Genomic DNA, 21,857 nt, shown 5'->3' on the forward strand with positions numbered 1-21,857 from the left:
CCTCCTCGTACTTCCTGTTATTGTTTGTAGACAACTTTGGGCTAATCATAATCTCATCTGTGTATAAATGAAAGACGAAAGTGCATAGAGCACCTCTTTCTAAATAGGACATTTTAAATGGCTGTATGGCAACAAGTACTTGCTCTTGATGCCAAGTTTAATGCTTTTAGATCTCCCAACAATCCACATTTCCGTACGTAACAAGCTAAAGTTAAAGTTAAAGTCACTGAAGCCGAAGCACCATTCCATTTGTTGACTCGTTTTCTTTGACTTCGATTTGCTCTTTTTAGTATTATTTTTTCTTTTCCTTGAACATATTTTTTTTTTCACTTAAAGCCACTCAAACATTGGGAAAGAACGGACTGATTAATGAAATCATCAAATTGTAGGTCTACTCTATTTTTAGATTAAGACCAAAAACAAAACGAAAAATAATAATAATTAAAAAATCAACCCTACAGCCTACAGGCATGATGGCATAGATGTCTCGATAGCTCAGTTGACAGAGCACTAGCTCCACACACAAAGGGAGTGAGATCGATCTCGAATTGGTCACTCTAAACAACTCCACATGTTGTCCTCAGTGAAACAACACTTTTGCGTTTAATTGAAGTTGAAGATTGGAAAGAGGCATTATACAATAACAAATATGTCGCTGCAATCCTCATGGACCTTTTGACTGCTTGCCTCACAACATTCTTATTGCTAAACTAGCTGCCTATGGGCTAGAACAAAAAGCTCTTTATTTAATTGAAAATTACTTGAGCAGAAGAAAACAACAAATAAAATTAGAGGATGCTGTGAGCGAGTGGGCAGGCATTAAAAAAGGTGTTCCACAGGGATCAATTCTTGGACCATTACTTTTTAACATTTTTATAAATGATATATTTTACTTATCAGAGAGGGAAAATTATATAATTATGCTGACGATAATACCCTGTCATATGCTCATTCAAATTTCGATATGCTTTTAAAAACTATTGAAAATGAAAGCGGAATTCTTATCAAGTGGTTCGAAATAAACTGTATGCAAGCAAACCCGGACAAATTCCAGGCAATTGCAGTAGGTACAAAAACACACACAAAGAAACCCACGTTCAATATTGGAACTGCAAGTACTACATGTGAAGAAGTTGTAAAATTACTAGGGATCGACATAGACTACCAACTAAAATTTGATTTACACATTAAAACCATCTGCCGTAAAGCTTCTCAGCAATTAAATGTCTTAAAAAGGCTTGGAAAATACCTTTCAAAATTGAACAAGTTAACAATATTTCACTGTTTTGTATTGTCAAATTTCAATTTCTGTCCACTAGCTTGGCATTCTGTTTTAAAACTAATTGTGATAAACTTGAAAAGATACAAGAAAGAGCACTGCGTTTTATTTATGAAGAATTCAAAACATCCTACGACCAATTACTTTCAAAGGCCAAAGTCCCCTCCCTACAAATAAGACGAATGAGAACAATTGCTTTGGAAAAGTTTAAAATTTTATACAAAATTGCTCCTCCTTGTCTATCTGATATGGTCATTTTGAAAAATAACAGAGATACAATTTCAGATATTCAACCCTCCTTGATATTCCAAGGGTCAGAACAACGTCCTATGGCAAACGATCTTTCAGATATTCTGCTGCTGTGCTTTGGAATGAACTTCCCGAGCACATCAGGAAAATTTCAAATTTTAATGTTTTCAAAAATCATATCCTCTCATGGAATGGCCAGCCATGCAAATGTAATATTTGTAATTAATCTAACCGTACATATATATATATATATAATATATATATATATATATATATATATATATATATATAATATATATATATATATATAATATAAAAATAAAGAAAAGTAACATATATATATATATAATATTATGTTACTTTTCTTTGTGTGTCATGATTGGAATCTTGATGAGAGAATGTAATTAAGGGAAAATGTATTACTATGTATTTTTATGCACTATGTATTAAAACCTATGTCGGTCAAAGGCTTCTATTAGCCTGACTACATTATCTATGAAACATTTTTTAAAATGCCGACAATAAATAAATAATTGAATTGAATTGAATTGAATTGAATTGAATTGAACTGAAACATATAAACTTAATCCAGGCTTCATTATAAATTCAACTTTTAATATTTAAATTTAAACCATCACAACATAATGCTGTTTTTTAGAGACGATTGGTCACATATGGCATTGTTGATTATGACTGTATTTTCAATTCACAGGTACCTTGTATATTAGACGAAGAAGTCAGCTACTAAGGGAGCATGCTCAAAACGAGGTATTGTTGTAAATGTAATTGTGATATTCTGTACCATTAAAAAAACATTTTTTTGTGTGTGCAATGAGTTATTTTGACTCAACTTTTACAGTTTGATTATAAATGATAAAAAAGATAATAATAATGAAAATAATATTTGAATAGTTGATGTGGTAAGAAGAACATTCGACTTTCTAACAAAGGAAATACTTGTCCTTCTATTCAAAGCACTTGTCCGGCCAGTCCTGGAATATGGAAACTCAGTGTGGCAACATAGTAATAAATCATTATGCCAAGAAGTTGAAGATGTCCAAAGATGGGCCACAAAATTATTGTCTTCACTTAAAGATCTACTCTAGTGAGAACGTCTGAAGAAACTCAAACTTCCATGCCTTGAACAAAGGAGAAAAAGGAGTGACATGATCGAATTATTTAAGTTGTGCATAGTATATACACCTGCGAGAGACCATCATTTCAGCTCAACAACCAAGACTCTACCAGGGGACACTCAGTGAAATTAGGAAAAGGGCACAACAGACTTAGGACAAGAAGCAGTTACTTTTCAGTTAGAACATGGTATGATTTGTCAGAGAGAGAGAGAGAGAGTTGTGAATGCTGAAAGTGTAAATGCCTTTAAAGCTGAGTTGGACAGATTCTGGAAGGATTTGCCACCACACAGACTAAATTCATGAGAGAAAGATGAATTGGCAAATCTGAAAAACCTTTCCTGAACCATCTACGTCAATTCAATTCAATTCAATACTAATAATAATGATAATGAAATACTCTTTTATAGCGCTTTACAATGTCAACTGATTAACGGTAGACACACTCACACCATGCCAAAATATTCAGTGTGAAATAAAATTGATAGAGAAAATTATGGTATTGAGATGTAATAACATGTCCCATGTCAACCTTAGTAATGAACAAAAATAAATATAACCGCTTCAAAAAAAGTACAGAATACCAATCGTGGAAGGTTTCAGGTTTAAAACTCGTCTTCAGCCAATTACAAAAATAATAAAACTATTTTTTTTGTTATTGGCTAAAGAAGGGTTTTGAGGCTGAAAATTCCATGTTTGGTATTTTGTTGTTTTTCAAAGCTGTTTAATTAATTTTTGTTCTCTGCTTTTTACATTACACAGCTTCTAGTTCTAGCAGATTAGTATCAGTTTGTCTGTCTTGACCTTAGTGTAATGCTTATTTTTAATCATTAGAGAGATGGATCCTCAAGAAAAGACTATCTTCACCTCAGAGCCCAACTCCTTAACAGTAGATATGGAAGTCCTTCTTTTTCCGATGGAGGGTTAGTAGTACTGTGATCAAATGTAATCAACAAAAATGAATATAAAAGTGTTAGTAATGAACAAAATACTAAAACACGGAACATTTCAGGCTTACAATCCTTCTTCAGCCAACAAAAAAAAATATGAATACATCAATTAAAAACCAGAGAAATATTTGACATGCTCTTTCTGTAAGTAATAAGAGCTCGGAATACAAAACAAAATGAAATGTCAGCATCATGTTTGGTATTTTGTTCTTTTTTGAAGCTGTTGTATTCATTTTTGTTTATTACTCTTTACAGTCCACAGCTTCTAGCAGCTTTGTATCACAATCTTTACTAGATCATTTTATTTAATTTAATTAATTTATATTCTTTATTTTAACATTAATACTATATTATTTATTTTAATTTAATAATTAATCTTTATATCTACTGATATACTTATATATTTATTTAATTATTATATTTTATATATTGTAAAGATATATTATTTTTTTTGCCTAATTTGAGAATAAATTGGTTGAGCTTTATAAATTTAAATTAGATGGTTATGTTTCTGATAATAATCTGTTCCACATTAATATTTAACATGAAGAAATAAATCTCATCAATGTATTTTTGCCTGGGATGCAGTGAGGGTTTGATACAAAATATAGAGATGATTTTATTTAGCAAAACAACATTATGAATTGTGAAAAAACAAACCATAGTGAAAGTGTGTTGAATCTTTCAATTTACTGTTTTTTTATCAGGAGTATCAAGAGTAGGTCATTCAGCATGCGGAGCATCGGGAGACCAGAGGTAATGCATTTTCAAATTTAACATGATCAAATGCGGTTATGTGGTTGTGATATGACACTCGTTTTCGTTTCGGAAGGTCCTGGGTTCATGCCTCGCATAGTTGAGTCCTTGTAAAAGACTCTGTACTCACATTCTCTCACCATACTCAGGTGTAAAATGAGTACCTGGCCGTCAACAGCATAAAAAATGTAATATCGCCTAACAGGCGTTATGTCTCGTTTTACATTTTAAGTGTTGCTGTTGGCTAGGGACCCTATGTAAAGCGCTTTGAGCATGTTTAGTGGATATTGCGCTATATAAAAAAGCTAAACCTCCCCCCCCCCCAAAAAAAAAACAACTTAATTTTTTAGTTAGATAGGTATGTACTAAGGATATATTCATACTTGTTAAAGATGTGCTATTTTGCTTGTGTCTGAAATGTATTGTTGTAACATAATATCATTTTGTAATCAGTGTCAAACAGACCCAAAAATTAAAAAAAAAAATAGAATCATAAAAGCTACAGATCGCATATATTCAGAACATGGTCATACATTTTTATATTTCTATTTTCATCAAACATAGCCTTGTAATCAGGAAGCCTGAGGTTTGATCCAAAGTTGAGAAAACATTTCAGTTTTTTTTGGGTTTTTTTTTTGGTAATTTTTTTCTGCTTTGTCGGGTTTCATTCTATACACGCTTTTAACACTTTTTTTATACACCTATGGAAGCTCTTTGTTTAATAATCTAAAGAATAACATATGAAAGTAATCAGCTCACTACCCAAGACAATTAATACTTTTTTTTTCTCTTTCAAACAGAATCTTGAATCTATGGCAACAGATGGCAGAAAATATTACCACCGACGTCACATGAGTACAAGCTCTTTAAAGCATCTCTATGAAGGATCCATGAAGCATGTCTATGACAGCATTGAAGTAGTTCCTACCAGTGATGCGGAAGCTAGCAGGTTAGATGTAATGATCTTGTGATGGCATTAAAATTTTTTTAGATTTCATATGTTTAAAGGTCATTATTTTTAAAGACTACAAGGTTTAACACGAAACATTGACATTTTTTGTTGAATGAAACTTGACTTGGACATTGTTTTTAGAGTGAGAGAAAGTGAAATGAGTTTTGAAAAAATTATGGAATACCTACTTATTGTGCTTAAGACTGTCCCTTATAAAGTCATGTATGGCCATTTATCTTGGTATAAGGTATTCTAATTGTATCATATTATCCTTTGCTTTGCTTTCTCTTCCTAATTCTCACTCAGCAGGAATATCTGAACTTCTTTGACTCTTGATACCCAACTTTTGTCATGTATTACCTAACATTGCTACGAAGCATGCAATAACTCTGTACAAAGATTTTAGAGTAAATAATACAGACTATACTTTACAATGCTGCATTGCGGCTGATGCCAAGGCTGGATTATTCTAGTCTTCCTTTGGAATATACCCTGAAGAGAAACTTCCTCTTGGCAATTAATCATTCCTTCTAAACATGGCAGTCATCTGAGCTCACTTTCTTCAAATACTTTCGACTTATGAAACAACTTACCTGCTGGTATCAAACCTTTTAGCTATATTGAGACCATTAAAGACGCAGTACAGAGTATCAAGAAAGAATTCATACTCATTCTTTCAAAGAAAACTCATCGACTTCTCCCAAGTTAAAAATTTGTAGCTATAAATTCAATTTTCAAGATCAGAATATCTCACCCCGACATTATGGCATTTTGAGGCGTTGGATCATGTTTGTGATGAATCTTTTTCTCTCTAGAGCTATGGCTGGTGGGAAAAGTCTATCAGAGAATTATGCCTTTACTGGAATGCACCACATCTTTGACCAGCATTCTGCCTCAGGTTGGTGCCAAGCTCATTTTATATCATTTTATCACCAGAATATTATAAATTTTGTTTAATTTTGACTTTTTTTTTACTCTCTCCAGTTAAGTTAATTTTTCCAAATAGCTGTATAATTATGATTGAATATAGAATAAAACTCGTTTGTATGCAGTATAGTGTGGACTGCCTTCTATTCTTACCACCAAGGCTGTGGAATAGCTGACCAAGTCTTGATAAAGAAATAGGTACAATGAATTTGTTAAGAAGAAGACTTGGTGTGATGTAAAGAGCCGAGGAGCCCTCGTCACTGAAATTGTTGTCAACCAAGACAGAAGAAGAATGTTTGTAGTTCAGTCAAGTTAAGAGAAAAGATGATATTGAAACTTCCTTTAATTTCAAGGGGTCCCAATAGTTCAGTTGGTAGAGCACTCACTTCACGTGCATAGAGACCAAGGTTAATCCTAGGTGAAGTCGCAATTATTTTTTTGACCCCCCTTGTACACCCAGCAGTGATTGGGTCGCTGGGTCTGTAAGATCTGGTGGAAAGTACTTTGTGATAGACAAACATCCTATCCAATGGACAGCAAGCAATTGCTTTTGTCCTTTTCATGCTATAAAAATGGGATAAACTCTAGCTCCACAGGCTTAATGGTTCTGAAGGACTACTTTTTCATTTAATTTCAAAAGCTAACTGTTTCAAATTTGACATTTAAAATGTTTTGTTTTTGTTTTTTGTTTTTGCGTGACAATGATCGATGGATTGTTTGTGGCTTTAGTCATAACGAGGTAAAGTCATTAATGAGCCTTATCAGTGATGATTGCAAGACCCGGTCTTGGTATTGTCCTCTGGACCAAGGCACTTTCAACTGGAGTATTTATAAAGTGCAATATCCACTAAACATGCTAAAAGTGCTTTACAAGGGGTCCCTAGACAACAGCAATACTTAAGATGTAAAATGCGACATATTACTTAAGCACTGTTACAGTTGTTTCTGACAGAGACTACACTGTTATCAGTCAGGTACTCATTTTACACGTTTTGCATTGTTGAACAACGCCACTACCACATTACTCATTCATCTGTAGTGTTTCATCCATCCTGTTTTGTTGATAAAGGGGAAATCTGAAACGTTCATTTGATCTGTTTTTGTAATTAAATTGAAGCTTACATTCAATTTCACATTATTATTTATGTTTTAACAAAACTATATTTCAGTGACATGTGTGAAGTTTGCCAATGATGACAAGTCACGTGTGGCATGTTCATCTTTGGACGGGACTCTTTCCATATGTCAGGTCATCCCTCCGCCTGCCACAGTCATTTGTATGCTGAAGGGACACAAAGGAGGGGTCACAGGTCAACTTCTTTCTCTCCATCAAATATTATTTTGAATTTATATTATTGATTTCAAATGAAATAATTGCATTAAACATGTTCGTTGAGCACCTAATTGAAAATATGCTATAATACTAATAATTCATTATATTCATTATTATTAATATCATCATCATCATTATCTTTGTCGTCGTTGACATCATCATTACCGTCATTATTATTATCAAATCATTATCATCAGTTTTATTATTATTATTATTATTATTATTATTATTATTATTATTATTATTATTATTATTATTATTATTATTATTATTATTATTATTATTATTATTATTATTATTATCATTATTATTATTATTATTATTATTATTATTATTATTACCTATTATTATTATTATTATTATTATTTATTATTATTATTATTATTATTATTATTATTATTATATTATTTTATTATTATTATTATTATTATTATATTATTATTATTATTATTATTATTATTATTATTATTAATATTATTATTAATATTATTATTATTATTTATTATTATATATTATTAAACCATCATCATTGTTATTATTATTTTATTCTCCTCCTCCTCCTCCTCATCATCATCATGATCATTTATTATATTATTTTAATTATATATTATTATTATTATTATTTTTACTAATTAAATATTAATTACTAATAATATTATATATTATTATTATATATATTATATTATTATTATTTATTATTATATTATTATTATTATATTATTTATATTATTATTATATTATTATTATATTATTATTATTATTTATTATTATTATTATTATTATTATTATTATTATTATTATTATTATTATTATTATTCACCGTTTCAGATTTTGTGTGGTCCCTATCAAACGACGTCATTCTGTCAGTATCCAAAGATGGAACAGCCAGACTATGGGATGTCGCTGCAGGATCCTGCATGCGAGTCATCACAGACAACATGGGGGCCGAGCTGCTGTGTTGCGTATTCCAGCCCCTCAATAATAATATGTTTGTTGTATCCTTTAAAATATCTCTATAAATCCTTGAACGATCACACAAGCTTCTTGAAGTTATGACAACAGGAATAATTGGTCATTTGTGGGGCTATGTGGTCTTATGGTATGACACTCGCCTTTTGATCAGAAGTTTCAGTGTTAGAGTCTTGCTATGAGCAACGCATCATTTATTTGCGTTGCGTAATAATAATAATAATAGTAATAATAATATATCTTTATTGTCCTCAAAATAGTGGCAATTTGTCATTTGGTTACACATTTTTAACAATACAATATATTGACATAGACACACTCACACATATAAACGGAATCTATTGGCCAGAAACAATTACAAATACTGATCTCTATGAAAGAACCAGGGTCCATCACCTGAGTACAATAATAAAGGAACAGCGATGGAGTTATTTGGTCACATATTACGTCAAGAAGATAACATCCCAGCCCAAACTACAATGACAGAATATTTCCTTCATGGCAACAAATATGAAGGGAGACCACCAACATCAATAGTAACTACCCTGAACCAGGATCTCTCTACATATCAGAAATTTCTAGATTCAGATGAGGTCGAATTGATCCCTGCAGAACTAAGAAAAACCGCAGTGCCCTCCATACCAAAAGTCACAACAAGATCTTGACAGCCTCAAAACTCTGGCCCAGGACCGTGACCAATGGAAACAATTAACAACATGGATGGAGAGAACAGCTATACTATACGCATCGAGGTTTTAAAAATATATGTGACTGAAATCACACAATGCCTAGCAAGCGTAATTCAGACTGCGAGACTTACTACATATTACATAAAGACATACATACATGTCATCTTATAGTAAGACACTCGCCTTCGGATCAGAAGTTTCAGTGTTTGAGGCCTGTTATGAGCAGCGCATAGTTCAGTCCTTGGAAAAGGCTTTATACTCTCATTCTCTGGGCAGGGTTCCTGACCTCCCATAGTGGGCAGGGGGGTACTTACTGTGTCTTCTATCCCCTTATATCTGTTTTCCAACATGCTTTCTGTCTTTGTCTTGGAATGAGATTGCTTGGTTTTGTCCTGGTCCTGGCCAGATGCCCTGGCTGAGAGGGAAACAGTCGAATGTATAGTTAGTTTTGGGAGATGATATTTTTTTCATTGTAAATCATCTCTCTGTTATGCACTGTATTATGCTTTCTTTATATTATATATGATTTGTAAAACATTTGAGTGTGTTCCTCTTAACGGGGACCTGTGCTTGTGTCCGAATGAGACTTATTGGTGGTCTCAAACTAAGGACATTGGTGGTATTCTCTTGGAATCTACATCTGATCCCTATTTGTTTCCAATTCCCCTATGTCTTACTTTTTCTTGGCTGCTTTAATTGTAGTTCTAGAACTTTTTACTATCCCATTTTCTTCCTTTTTACTGACGCTGATATGACCTAAATGTGTTGCAAGCGCTGTAAAACTCTTAAAAAACAAAAAACAAAAAAATACTCTCATTCTCTCACAATACTTAAGTGTAAAATAAGTATCTGGGTGTTAAGAGCATTGTCTCTGTCCAAAAAATTGTAATATCACCTAACAGGCATTATGCCTTGTCCTACATATTAAGTCTTGCTTTTGGCTAGGGACTCCCTGCAAGGTGTTCTGAGCGCGTTTCGTGGACAATGCGATTTGTAAAATGATCAAGTTTTTAAGTATTCCCTTGACTTCACTATCTGAATCATTAGGTCTCTATTTTTGTATTTCTTTTGGCTATGTGGTCTTGTGGTATGACACTCGCTTTCGGATCAGAAGGTCCTGGGTTTGAGCCTCGCTCTTTGCATAGTTGAGTCCTTGGAAAATGTTCTCTACTCACTTTCTCTCACCGTACTCAGGTGTAAAATGAGTACCTGGCCTCAACAACGTTGTCTCCGTCCGAAAAAAATTGTAATATCACCTAACAGGCATCATGTCTTGTTCTACATGTTAAGTGTTGCTGTTGGCTAGGGACCCTTTGTAAAGCGCTATGAGCACGTTTAGTGGACATTGTGCTATATAAAAGCTCAATATTAAAAATGTTTTTTTACACAAACTTAATTTTCATATCAGACACGTCATTGATGTTTTGGCAATAGCAGGAGTTGAATATAAAATTTAAACAAAAAACGAAAACAGAAACAGACAGACCTTGAGCCTAGTTATCACGTTTGTCAGAATGATATTTTGTTACTTTCAAAACATGAATGGATTATTTTTGTTTTATTCCGCTTTTTAAAATTATTTTTACCTTAACTTGTTTACAACAAGACTGGAAACAGTCGTAGTCAAGTCCAAGTGATGAACATGTCAACAGGGAAAGGTTACAAGGTAAACAAAATACTGACACTTCATAATTTTCTTCTTCTTCTTCTTCTTCTTCTTCTTCTTCTTCTTCTTCTTCTTCTTCTTCTTCTTCTTCTTCTTCTTCTTCTTCTTCTTCTTCTTCTTCTTCTTCTTCTTCTTCTTCTCTTCTTCTTCTTCTTCTTCTCTTCTTTTCTTCTTTCTTCTTCTTCTTCTTTCTTCTTCTTCTTCTTCTTCTTCTTCTTCTTCTTCTTCTCTTCTTCTTTCTTCTTTCTTCTTTCTTCTTCTTCTTCTTCTTCTTCTTTCTTCTTTCTTCTTTCTTTCTTCTTCTCTTCTTCTTCTTCTCTCTTCTTCTCTCTTCTTCTTTCTTCTTTCTTCTTCTTCTTCTTTCTTCTCTTCTTCTTCTTCTTTCTTCTTCTTCTTCTTCTTCTTCTTCTTTCTTCTTTCTTCTTCTTCTTCTTCTTCTTTCTTCTCTTCTTCTTCTTTCTTCTTTCTTCTTTCTTCTCTTCTTCTTCTTCTTCTTTCTTCTTCTCTTCTTCTTTCTTCCTTCTTCTTCTTCTTCTTCTTCTTCTTCTTTCTTCTTCTTCTTTCTTCTTCTTCTCTTCTTCTTCTTCTTTTTTCTTCTTCTTTCTTCTTCTTCTTCTTCTTTCTTCTTCTTCTTCTTCTTTCTTCTTCTTCTTCTTCTTCTTCTTCTTCTTTCTTCTTCTTCTTCTTCTTCTTCTTCTTCTTCTTCTTTTCTCTTTCTTCTTTCTTTCTTTTTTCTTCTTCTTTTTCATTGTCTTTTCCTCTTTAATAAGTCCAGACTAAAGTTCACATTTATGAATTTCAACACACACACACAGACATGCATGCACAAATTCTAAATATACGCTGTGATCATTTCATTATTGCTATGATAATAACACCAATGATAGTGATGATGATGATGATGACAATGACGAAGATGATAAGATATTAATATATATAATTATATGCTTTTATGATATACCTTTTACCTTGTAAGGGAGTCCTGATAGCCCAGTTGGTAGAGCACTCGCTTCGTACGCATGGGGACTAAGATCAATACTGGATGATGTCGAAATCATTTTTCTGACTCCCCTGTCCAACCAGCAGTAATTGTGTAGCTGGTGGAAAGTATTTTGCAATGGAGTAGAGTCCTATCCAAAGGGTAGCAAGCAATTGCTATTGTTCATTTCACGCTACAGAAACCAAGATAAACTTTGGAAACTATTGACTCTGAAGGACTACTTTCATTCCCTTATAACGTAAAGCTCTTGGGTGGGGTTCTTGACCTCCCATAGTGGGTAGGGAAGCATTTTGTCTTCTATCCCCCTATATCTGTTTTCCAACATGCATTCAGTTTTTGTCTTGGAATGAAATTACTTGGTTTTGCCCTGCCCCTGGCCGGCTACCCTGTCTGGGAGGGAAACAGTCAAATGTATAGTTAGAGTTTTGGGAGATGATATTTTTTTGTCTTTTAAATCACCTCTCTGTTATGCACTGTAGTATTTTTGTTTTATATAATATATTGTAACATTTGAGTGTGTTCCTCCTACTGGGGACCTGTGCTTGTGTCAGGATGAGACATTTAGGTGATCTCAAACTAAGTAAACAGTTAGTGTGCTCTTGGAATCTACATCTGTTCCCTATTTGAACCATTTCCCCTTTTGTCTTACTTTTTCTTTGGTGTAATTCCAGAACTTCTACTATCCCATTTTCTTCCTTTTTTCTGGCGCTGATATGGCCTAAATGTGTAGCAAGTGCTGTAAAACCCTTAAAACAAAACAACAAACAAAGTAAAGCTCAAGGCGCAGTACAATCACGTAATGAAGCACAACAATTTGTGCAATCAAAATTCCATGTTCTGTACGACTGAATTTGATACAGCTAAAAAAAATAATAATTTTAGAATGACTTGATGACAAATCTATTCCTTCTGTAATTATTTCCCCTTCCTTCAAAGGCTGGAAGTAGTAAGGTGACTGGTCGTGTCAATGCCTTGACCTTTGATAACATCGGACGTATCCTTTGGGCCGGGGATGAAAGAGGTTCTGTCTATTCCTTCACTGTTGATGTGGCTTCAGGAAAGCTCATAAAAACCAGAAGGTAAGTGAACATATTGGATTTAAATAAATATATATTTCAAGATACTTAAACTTGTGGACAAACCGTTCCAAATATTTCCCTTATGCCTGTCTGAATTTTGAGTGTTGTATGAATGTTTTTATTGTTTTTGTTATTGGCTGAAGAAAGATTTTGAGCCCAAAAGTTTCTGTGTTTGGTATTTTGTTCTTTTTTTTAAAGATGTTCTATTCATTTTTGTTCATTACTTTTCACAATCCACAGCTTCTGCCAGCTTTGTATTGCAGAGAAGTTGAAAATGAATTTGAAGAGGAAGAAGAAGATATCTGTTTAATGATTTATTGAAGCCTTATTTATACTGTCTTACTCAATTGCTTACTTATCTATACCAGCAATTAGCTGAGGTCTAGCTTGTAGTTCTTCATGATTACTTATGAGAAATATAGGATATAGAGAAGTGGCAGCTGAAAACAGTAAATAAAAATATCACTGTGTCAAAGAGCCGAGCTTGGGAACCAATTGATATGACACATCTGCCTGGGTGAGAGAGAGATAGATAGACATTAGAGCGAGATCCAGCTGAAAAATCCAAACATCCCATCTGCAGACCTCTACCCAACTACTTAGGGGATCACAACAAGGCTAGCTAACTAACCGTGCGAACTGTTAAGTGTGTTACTTACTAATGCTTCAATTTGGTTGGAGCAATGTGCAATGTGTTTGAAGTCTTCAAGAGGTTTACACTCAAGGGAGCTGGATGGGGTTCCCGACCTCCCATAGTTTTGAGAGGTCGCTAACTGTGTCTTCTGTACCCCTATATATGTTTTCCAGTTGCTTTTTGTCTGTCTTTGAATGAGATTACTTGGTTTTGTCTTTTCCCTTGCCAGAGTCCTTGGCTGAGAGGGACACAGTCAAATGTATAGTAAAAGTTTTGTCTTGTAAAACATCTCTCTGTTATGCACTGCATTATTTTTTGTTTTATATATATCGTGATTTGTAAAGATTTGAGTGTATTCCTCTTAGTGGGGACCTGTGCTTGCGTCAGGATGAGACTTCTAGGTGATCTCAGACTAAGTACACTAATAGTGTGCTCTTGGAATCTACATCTGTTCCCTATTTAAACCAATCCCCTTTGACTTACTATTTCTTGTGTGCTTTCAATTGTAAATCTATATTTTTTTTTTTACTATCCCATTCTCTCCCTTCATACTGGTGATGAAATGACCTAAATGTGTCGCAAGCGCCATAAAACTCTTACAAACAAAAACAAACACTCAAAGGAGTGATGTGTGACACTTACTTTGTTCATGAATTGTTTTCAATGTTTCTTTAATTTCAGAATGACTGTGTCGGAAGGTCATCCAATTACCAGTTTATCTGCAAGAGCCTGGATTAGCAGAGAGGCTAGAGATCCATGCCTACTCGTCAATTGTTGTGTTAACTCTTTGTGTCTCTTTAGGTAAATGTCACCAGAGTTATATAAGCAGGCAATTAGGTATTTATGGATAGATGTGTTCATTACCTTCAACGCCCATTATATCAGTGGTGGAATGAAACTGTAGTAGCAGGTTTGGATGTGTTTGTTTGTGTGTGTGTGTGTGTGTGTGTGTGCGCGCTCATGCATGCATGGTCATGTGCATGTGTATGTGTGACTGTTTTGGATCTCTTTGTAAAGCGCTTTGAGGCCTCTGCAAAAAGCAATAAACAAATGTGATTATTGTTGTTGTTGTTATTATTATTATTATTATTATTATTATTATTATTATTATTATTATTATTGATGATATTATATATATGATGATTATGATAATATGAATAGATGATAATAATGATGATATGAATAATAATATATGATGATATTCATCATATCATCATCATATATCAATACTATTATATCATATTATTATTATTATTATTATTATTAAATTAAAATAATATTTATTTAGTATTATATTATTGCACATAATATATATGATGTGTAATTATTAAAGTATCTGAACATATTTATGAAAATATAATATAAAAAAAAAAAATATTCATTCAAAAAAAAATATTTGATAGGTATGTTGATAGATCATTTGTTGACCGTTGTATCCTTGGTATCTAGAAAAAAAAACATTAAAACACTATCAAAGGTTTGACAGCTTGGATAAACAGTCTATCAATGCAGCTGAAACAATTATTTCTTGTCCACAGAATTGTCTCCGATGATGGTGCTCTACAACTCAAGAAATCCTTTCCTATAAAACAAAGATCTGCATTTGTCAAGAGTTCATTCTGTCCTCTAATGTCATTCAGGCAAGGTGCTTGCGTCGGTAAGTGCGATATACAACTTGAGATTGTATATAGCGCAATATCCAGTAAACATGCTCAAAGCGCTTTTTAAAATTAAAAAAAATATTTAGCTTTTATATAGCGCAATATATACTAAACGTGCTCAAAGCGCTTTACAAGGGCTCCCTGGCCAACAGCAACATTTAACACTTAGGACAGGACATGACACCTGTTAGGCGGTATTACAATTTATTTGGTGAGAGACAACGCTGTTAACGGCCAGGTAGTCATTTTACATCTGAGTATGGTGAGAGAATGTGATTGAAGAGCCTTTTCCAAGGAATCATCTGTGCCGAGCGAGGTTTGAACCCAGGACCTTCCGATCCGAAAGTGAGTGTCATACCACAAGACCACATATCTTCACAAAAGGTCCCTGACCAACTGCAACACGTAACATGTAGAAAGAGACATGGCGCTGTTGTTAGGCGATGTTACAATATTTTTTTTTACAACACGGTTAACAGTCAGGCACTCATTTTACACCTGCATATGGTGAGAGAATGTGAGTAAAGAGCCTTTTCCAAGGACAAGGACTCAATTATGCGCTGAGTGAGGCTCAAACTCAGGACCTTCTGATCCAAAGGGAGTGTCATACCACAAGACCACATAGTGGCACAATATAAAATATAAAAATTTTCAGTCATTCTTTTTGGTCAGCTTAATGGAAACTGCATAGAAATAGTTCATATTGAGAGGGATGACGTAATACTAAGCTGCACGAACTGTGAACTGTAAAAGTATTGAACAAAAATGAATATAACAGCCTCGAAATAAATAAAACAAAAAAACCCAACCCAACAAATGTTAAACACGGAACGTTTCAGGCTCAACACCCTTCTTCAGCCGATAACAAAAACAATAAAAACATCAATACATCACTTAAAATCCTGACAGACAGCAGAAAAGTATTTCAGGCACGCCTTTTGTTATTGGTTGAAGAAAGGGTTTGAGTCTGAAACGTTCCGTGTTAGAATTTATAGAGAGCTTTATATATATATATATATAGAGCGCAATATCCACTAAATGTGCTCAAAGCGCTTTACAAAGGGTCCCTGACCAACAGCAACACGTAACACGTAGAATGAGACCAAAAAATTGTAATATCGCCTAACAGGCGTCATGTCTCGTTCTACATGTTACGTGTTGCTGTTAGTCAGGGACCCTTTGTATTTGTTGGGTTGTTTGTTTTCTTCTTTTTTTTTTTTCAAGGCTTTTATATTCATTTTTGTTTCAAGGGTGTGCTTAGTATTTTAAAATTTATATTTGAAGCTTTTATGTATATTTTTACAGTTCACGGCTTCATATAGTATATTTAAAAAGGCAAGAAACCCCCCCCCCCCCCCCCCCCCCGCTTTATTTAAAGTAAGAGTAAGTGCAGATCTTACTCATGTGTTAAAACATTTTACAAGAAATTCAGTGAATAAATGATGACTTTTTATACAAGAAATATTTGGTGTAAATTTAATACAATATTGTTGTATTGTCAATTAATGAAAAATAGAGTGATGTTAATAATCAATCTCATAACTTTTGATAAGAGACATCTAAAGTAGAGCTTTTAGCAAAACAACAACTTTAATAATAATGTAATGAGTTCATATAGCACCTAGTTTCAATCAATTCGATCACTGGCGCTTTACATCAATATATCATAATAGCTAGTACTAGTACACATTCTATATAAAAGTTACAAGTTAAAAATCATATTGATATGATAATAATTTAATACGATACATAATAAAATACATACTCAGAATCAAAATCATGTACTTTTTTCTATAACTTTTTCTTATTTTTGAACAGTGTCTGGCAGTGAAGATATGTGTGTCTATTTCTTCGATGTGACAAAAGAGACAAAACCCTGTGTGAACAAATTATTAGGACACTCGGCGCCTGTTATCGATGTGGCTTTTAACTGTGATGAGAGTTTGCTGGCATCCTGTGATGCCAACGGCATGGTCATTATATGGAAACGGGAAGGGAAGCAGGGGACTTTGTGATATTTTGTTGACAGTTGGGTAGCGGGTTTAATTTTTGCTTGAGTATGTTCGTGTGTGTGTGTGTGTGTGTGTGTACGTGTGTGTGTGAGAGAGAGTGTGTGTGTATGTGTGAGAGAGAGAGTGTGTGTGTGTGTGTGTGTGTGTGTGAGAGAGAGGAGTGGTGGTTAGAGAAGAGTGTGTGTGTGTGTGTGAGAGAGAGAGAGAGAGAGGGGGGGGGGGGGGAGGAGAAGGTCTCCGAATATATTATGTTTGACCAATAAGGTGGTTTTGTCTCATTGCGAAGTTAACACAATATTGTGCTTGATTAGACCAGGTAAGCGATTATGTTATCAAAACGCTGGCCCTGGCCTTGTGTCGTTGAATAAGGCACTTTACACAAATGACCTCATTTGACTCAGGTGTTTATGAGTCTTTGGATATCAAAGAACTAGAAAATCAAAGAATGCTTAACAGTAACAGGGAATGAGTGAAACATGGTGAGACCATGGAAATGCTCTTACTCTCTGTCCAAGTAAATCTGCATGCAGCAATCCATATACAGCCCTTTTTTCCCCCCCCCACCTTTTTTTGGATCACATTAGTGGAGCTAGCAAATTCTACTTTTTATCTATTCATGGAATTCAATTGAAGAATACAGGGTAAAAAACCACAGATTTCCATTTTTTGGAATATTGTGAATTTTGTCCCCATTTGATGTCTCAAGTCTAAAGTTTCCCTCAATAAAAACAACGGAAAAACAGGAACCATAACTCTTAAATGGTTGTAATTTTTTTGCTGTTCTATTGATAGAAGGAACGTTTAAACCCCTGACACCACTCAAAGCGGGACAGACACAAATAATTTTTAATGGACATCTGTGGTTTTTCACCCGTACTCTTCTATTTTTTTGTAACTTGATATTTTTTGCATTTTGATTAATTTATTTATCTTATTGACCTGAAATTATACATTCCATGTATTAAATACACACACAAACAAAGCATTAGTTGTTTAGTTCCTTCTTCTTAATATATGTGTGTATTACCTTAATTTGGTGCCGATGTTGCATATCCTTGGGTAAGAGACTTTACAACACTTGCCATGCTTTCTGTCAGACTTGCCTACTCTTACGTATGATTAATAGAATTATAAGTGTTTTGGCTTCAACAGGCCAAAGAAGAGTCTAAAACTCAATAAATCTTGTTGGAAAAGGGAATTTAAGACGCTACTATCTTTTTTATTATTTTATTTAAAATTTAATATTTTTTTACAAAGTCAACGCTGTTACCGACCAGGTTCTAATTTTACAACGGAGTACAGTGAGAGAATATAAGTAAAGAGCCTTCTCCAATTATTCAACTTTGTACCGGCCACAGCTGGATTCGAACCAATACTCCATGTCCGTTGCCGAGTGTCATGTCACAAGACCACACACTAATGCACCATCCCTGATGCAATTCCAAACTTTTTACAATGTCCGATGACTTATGAAATGTCCCATTTATTTTGTTCAAGTCACAGAATCAAAGTTTCAATCTAAACTAAAAACATAGTGATGCTAAGCTGCTAGAAGCTGTGGACTAAAAAGTAATGAACAGAAATGAATATAACAGCTTTCAAAAAGAACAAAATACCAAACACGAAAATGTCAAGATCCTTTTACTTGCGGATACACCGTGCTAAATAATATTTCTCTGCAGTGTCTGAATCTTAAGTGATGCATTAACCCATTCACTACTTGAGTATCTGCAATTTTACTTCTTCTTCAAGTACCAAGTCTGTGCCAGACATCGGTGATCATGGTACGCCATTCATCTCTCTGATCAGATAACCTCAGAAAGCTAATATTACTCTTCTCTTTCTTTGTCACCCAGCTGTTCAAACTATTCAAATATGTTTTTCTTGGTCTACCTTTACTCTTTTTACCTTCTATCTTTCCTGTGAGAGCAAGATGTTCAATACATTTATGTCGATTAATGTGCCCTAAAAATTGCATTTGTCTTCTTCTTATTGTACGAATTAATAACCTTTTAGTTTCAGCTTGCTCTAATACTTCTTCATTAGTTTTCTTCTCTGTCCATGAGATTCTTAACATCCTTCTAAGAAACCACATTTCTGCTGCCTTCAGTTTCTTTCTAATGTCTTCTGTAATTTTACTAGGCCCAACTACTACGGCAATGGGCATTACAATATTGTTTTTGTTATTTGCTGATGAAGGGTTTCTTGCTCTTTTTTGAAGCTGTTAGATTCACTTTTGCTCATTAATTTTTACAATCTAAAAATAAAAAAAATCTACATTGCTTCGGCTTTAGAAACAGTTATCTATTAAAGTATAAAGAAGAAATTTACACGGAAACAAACATGCATACTGAATCCATTGCATTTCAACGAGGGCACTGTTAAACTACTGTATCCTCTGGAAAGACAAACTTTGGACTACAATCATAACCAAACAGACGGCAATCCAGAGACAATAAATCCCTGATTTTACTTCTATCAGCGAGCGGCACTTGTCGCCAAAGCTCCGTTGCCATATTCAATTTATAGAGGTGCTTGTTACCAATTCGCGCCACAGAATCCGCGTGCGCCTTCCACGCCAAATCCGCAAGCTGCTCTCCCGTAATTCGATCACAAGCCGCCTGATCCTTGACAGGCAGCGGCAGGTCTTTTGAAATCAACCCCGTTGCTTGCTGACCCCACCAGAAGCGTTTGAGCAGGGAACACATGGACCCACACCCCTGAAATCGGGTCTTGTACGACATGAACAACACGGCCAAATGTTTCACTTCTATGAAGGATTTTCCAGTTTCTCCTGAGACGTTGACGGAGTTAAGTATAAAATCCATATCCGACTTCATGGTTTCTATTTTAGCAATGAAGTCTGGAGGATCGTCGCACATATTGCAGACAGAATGGATTGGAAGAAAATGAGCGTTTGTGTACCAGGAATTTTCACAAGAGTAAATAAAATACTTGATAAATTCTTGAAAAGTAACATCGTGACCGCATCGTAAACTATCAGCGCTTGGATTTGATCGAAATTTAGAAATAAGTTTGGCACCAAAAGCAAACCACCAAGCAGGGTGGCCTACAATTTTTGAGAAGAAAGCAGAAACCAGTCGGGAGTATGGTTCCCTCACGAGTATGAATCTTTTTGGAGCGTCTCCGTCAAAATCGCCCTTTTCTCTTAACGTCGGACGGAGCTCCCTGGTCAGAAATGTTGATCCACTTTTGGGAACAGAGCACCAGCGGAGACGAGCGAAAGCATAGCTGCTATATTTGGCAGCTCGTGATTGTCGTTGATTCGGTAAAGATTTACAAACTTTGATGTATTGGGCACGGCTGGACTCCATGCGAGATTTTGTGAAGTCATTGTGTTTAGATCTTTCATTTATTAGATTGAGGTTTTCAGGTATTGTCCTAGAAACGTTCGAAGAAATCACAATAGGTGGTTGTCTGACCTTGACCTGGTTTGGTTTCTGGTGAAAATTATATTGAAAACGTTCTTTCTTTTGTTGATTATGATTGTTAAAATGGTGTGCCATCATAGCTTCTTCTAATTCATGTACCTGAAATAGAAAATGGAGGATTTTTAAAAGTGATCATTCAATGTAAATGCAGTGTTTACGCGACACAGTTGTTTGCGGTGGTATGAGTCGAGACTTTCTAAGTTCTTTTTGTTGTTGTTGAGGCCCCAGGTCCCACAATTATAATATGCCAATATCGGAATAATCAGTACCTCGTAAATCTGTATTCGTTTATTCTCACCGATTATGTTATTTCTATTCCATTAATTTTGGAGTTGGTTGAATGCGTTGGTGGTCAGCTGATTTCGTTTTCTGATGTCTTCATTTTCGTTGATCAAATTGCCTAGTTTAGGTACATTTTTCCATTCATTAAAATTTCTGTCGATTTTTAAAATATTCTGTTTTGGATTGATTCACTTTAAGATTCCATGCTTCTAGAGTAGTTGATATTATTGGCGTGCATATTTTCGCTTGATGCTCTGACATAACTTTGATTAAAATAACGTTTGTAACACGATTTGAAACAAACAGAATAACTAATCAAAAACATGATGATTTTGGTGACTGTATTGTAATGACGGAAGTGCTGCTATGGTTTCTGTTGTTTTTGTGGTGATTTTTCTGGTGGTTGTGGAGTTGGCGATGTAGTGGTGGTTGTGGTGGTAGTGGTGCTTGTGGATATGGTGGTTGTGATAGTTCTGGTGGTAGAAAAATCCCCCAAAATACTTGAGTTTTTATATAGCGCAATATCCACTAAACGTGCTCAAAGCGCTTTACGCAATACTAAACATGTAAAACGAGACATGGCGCCTGTTAGGCGATATTACATTTTTTTTTTGGACCGAGACAATGCTGTTAACGGCCAGGTACTCATTTTACATCTGAGTATGGTGAGAGCATGTGAGTAAAGAGTCTTTTGCAAGGACTCAATTATGCGCCGAGCGAGGCTCGAACCCAGGACCTACCGATCCGCACAAGTAGTAGTATTTGTTTTTGAGGATGTACTGGTGGTAGTGGTGTTAGAAGTGTTTGTGGTCGTGGTGGTTGTGATAAGATTTT

The 21,857-nt window shown here is 34.5% G+C and overlaps 3 protein-coding genes across 6 annotated transcripts in view; 1 reads left to right on the top strand and 2 right to left on the bottom strand.

Annotated features, from left to right (window-relative positions):
• On the top strand, positions 1 to 18,271 carry LOC144973455 (WD repeat-containing protein 13-like). The gene is made up of 13 exons (XM_078915918.1): positions 1 to 193; positions 2,241 to 2,296; positions 3,496 to 3,584; positions 4,319 to 4,367; positions 5,168 to 5,316; positions 6,135 to 6,217; positions 7,416 to 7,556; positions 8,408 to 8,574; positions 10,844 to 10,903; positions 12,840 to 12,982; positions 14,298 to 14,417; positions 15,155 to 15,273; positions 17,096 to 18,271. Exons 1-13 carry the CDS (start codon positions 118 to 120, stop codon positions 17,290 to 17,292), a joined length of 1,449 nt encoding a protein of 482 aa, XP_078772044.1. The 5' UTR covers positions 1 to 117; the 3' UTR covers positions 17,293 to 18,271.
• The window catches only part of LOC144973468 (core histone macro-H2A.1-like), a 592,749-nt gene that overhangs the window by 201,548 nt on the left and 369,344 nt on the right, over positions 1 to 21,857 (bottom strand). The gene's annotated exons all lie outside the window — the stretch shown is intronic.
• The window catches only part of LOC144973456 (uncharacterized), a 23,189-nt gene continuing 19,523 nt past the window's right edge, over positions 18,192 to 21,857 (bottom strand). For all 4 annotated transcript variants that reach the window (XM_078915919.1, XM_078915921.1, XM_078915922.1 and 1 more), the window contains exon 4: positions 18,192 to 20,840. In XM_078915919.1, the coding sequence (XP_078772045.1) occupies positions 19,671 to 20,840 (1,170 nt within the window). In that variant the 3' untranslated portion in view covers positions 18,192 to 19,670. The remainder of the gene's footprint in view (positions 20,841 to 21,857) is intronic.

The sequence above is a fragment of the Berghia stephanieae genome, chromosome 5, assembly GCF_034508935.2.
Source record: "Berghia stephanieae isolate SIO BIC M18660-M18661 chromosome 5, UCSD_Bste_1.3, whole genome shotgun sequence".
Lineage (NCBI taxonomy): Eukaryota > Metazoa > Mollusca > Gastropoda > Nudibranchia > Aeolidiidae > Berghia > Berghia stephanieae.

Bases quoted from the DNA above. Each gene is read 5' to 3' on its own strand.
- LOC144973455 (XM_078915918.1), top strand. From the start codon at position 118: ATGGCTGTATGGCAACAAGTACTTGCTCTTGATGCCAAGTTTAATGCT. The intron at 194-2,240 runs GTACGTAACAAG...TTCAATTCACAG, and splicing joins TCCCAACAATCCACATTTCC to GTACCTTGTATATTAGACGA. The intron at 3,585-4,318 runs GTTAGTAGTACT...TTTTTTTATCAG, and splicing joins CCTTCTTTTTCCGATGGAGG to GAGTATCAAGAGTAGGTCAT.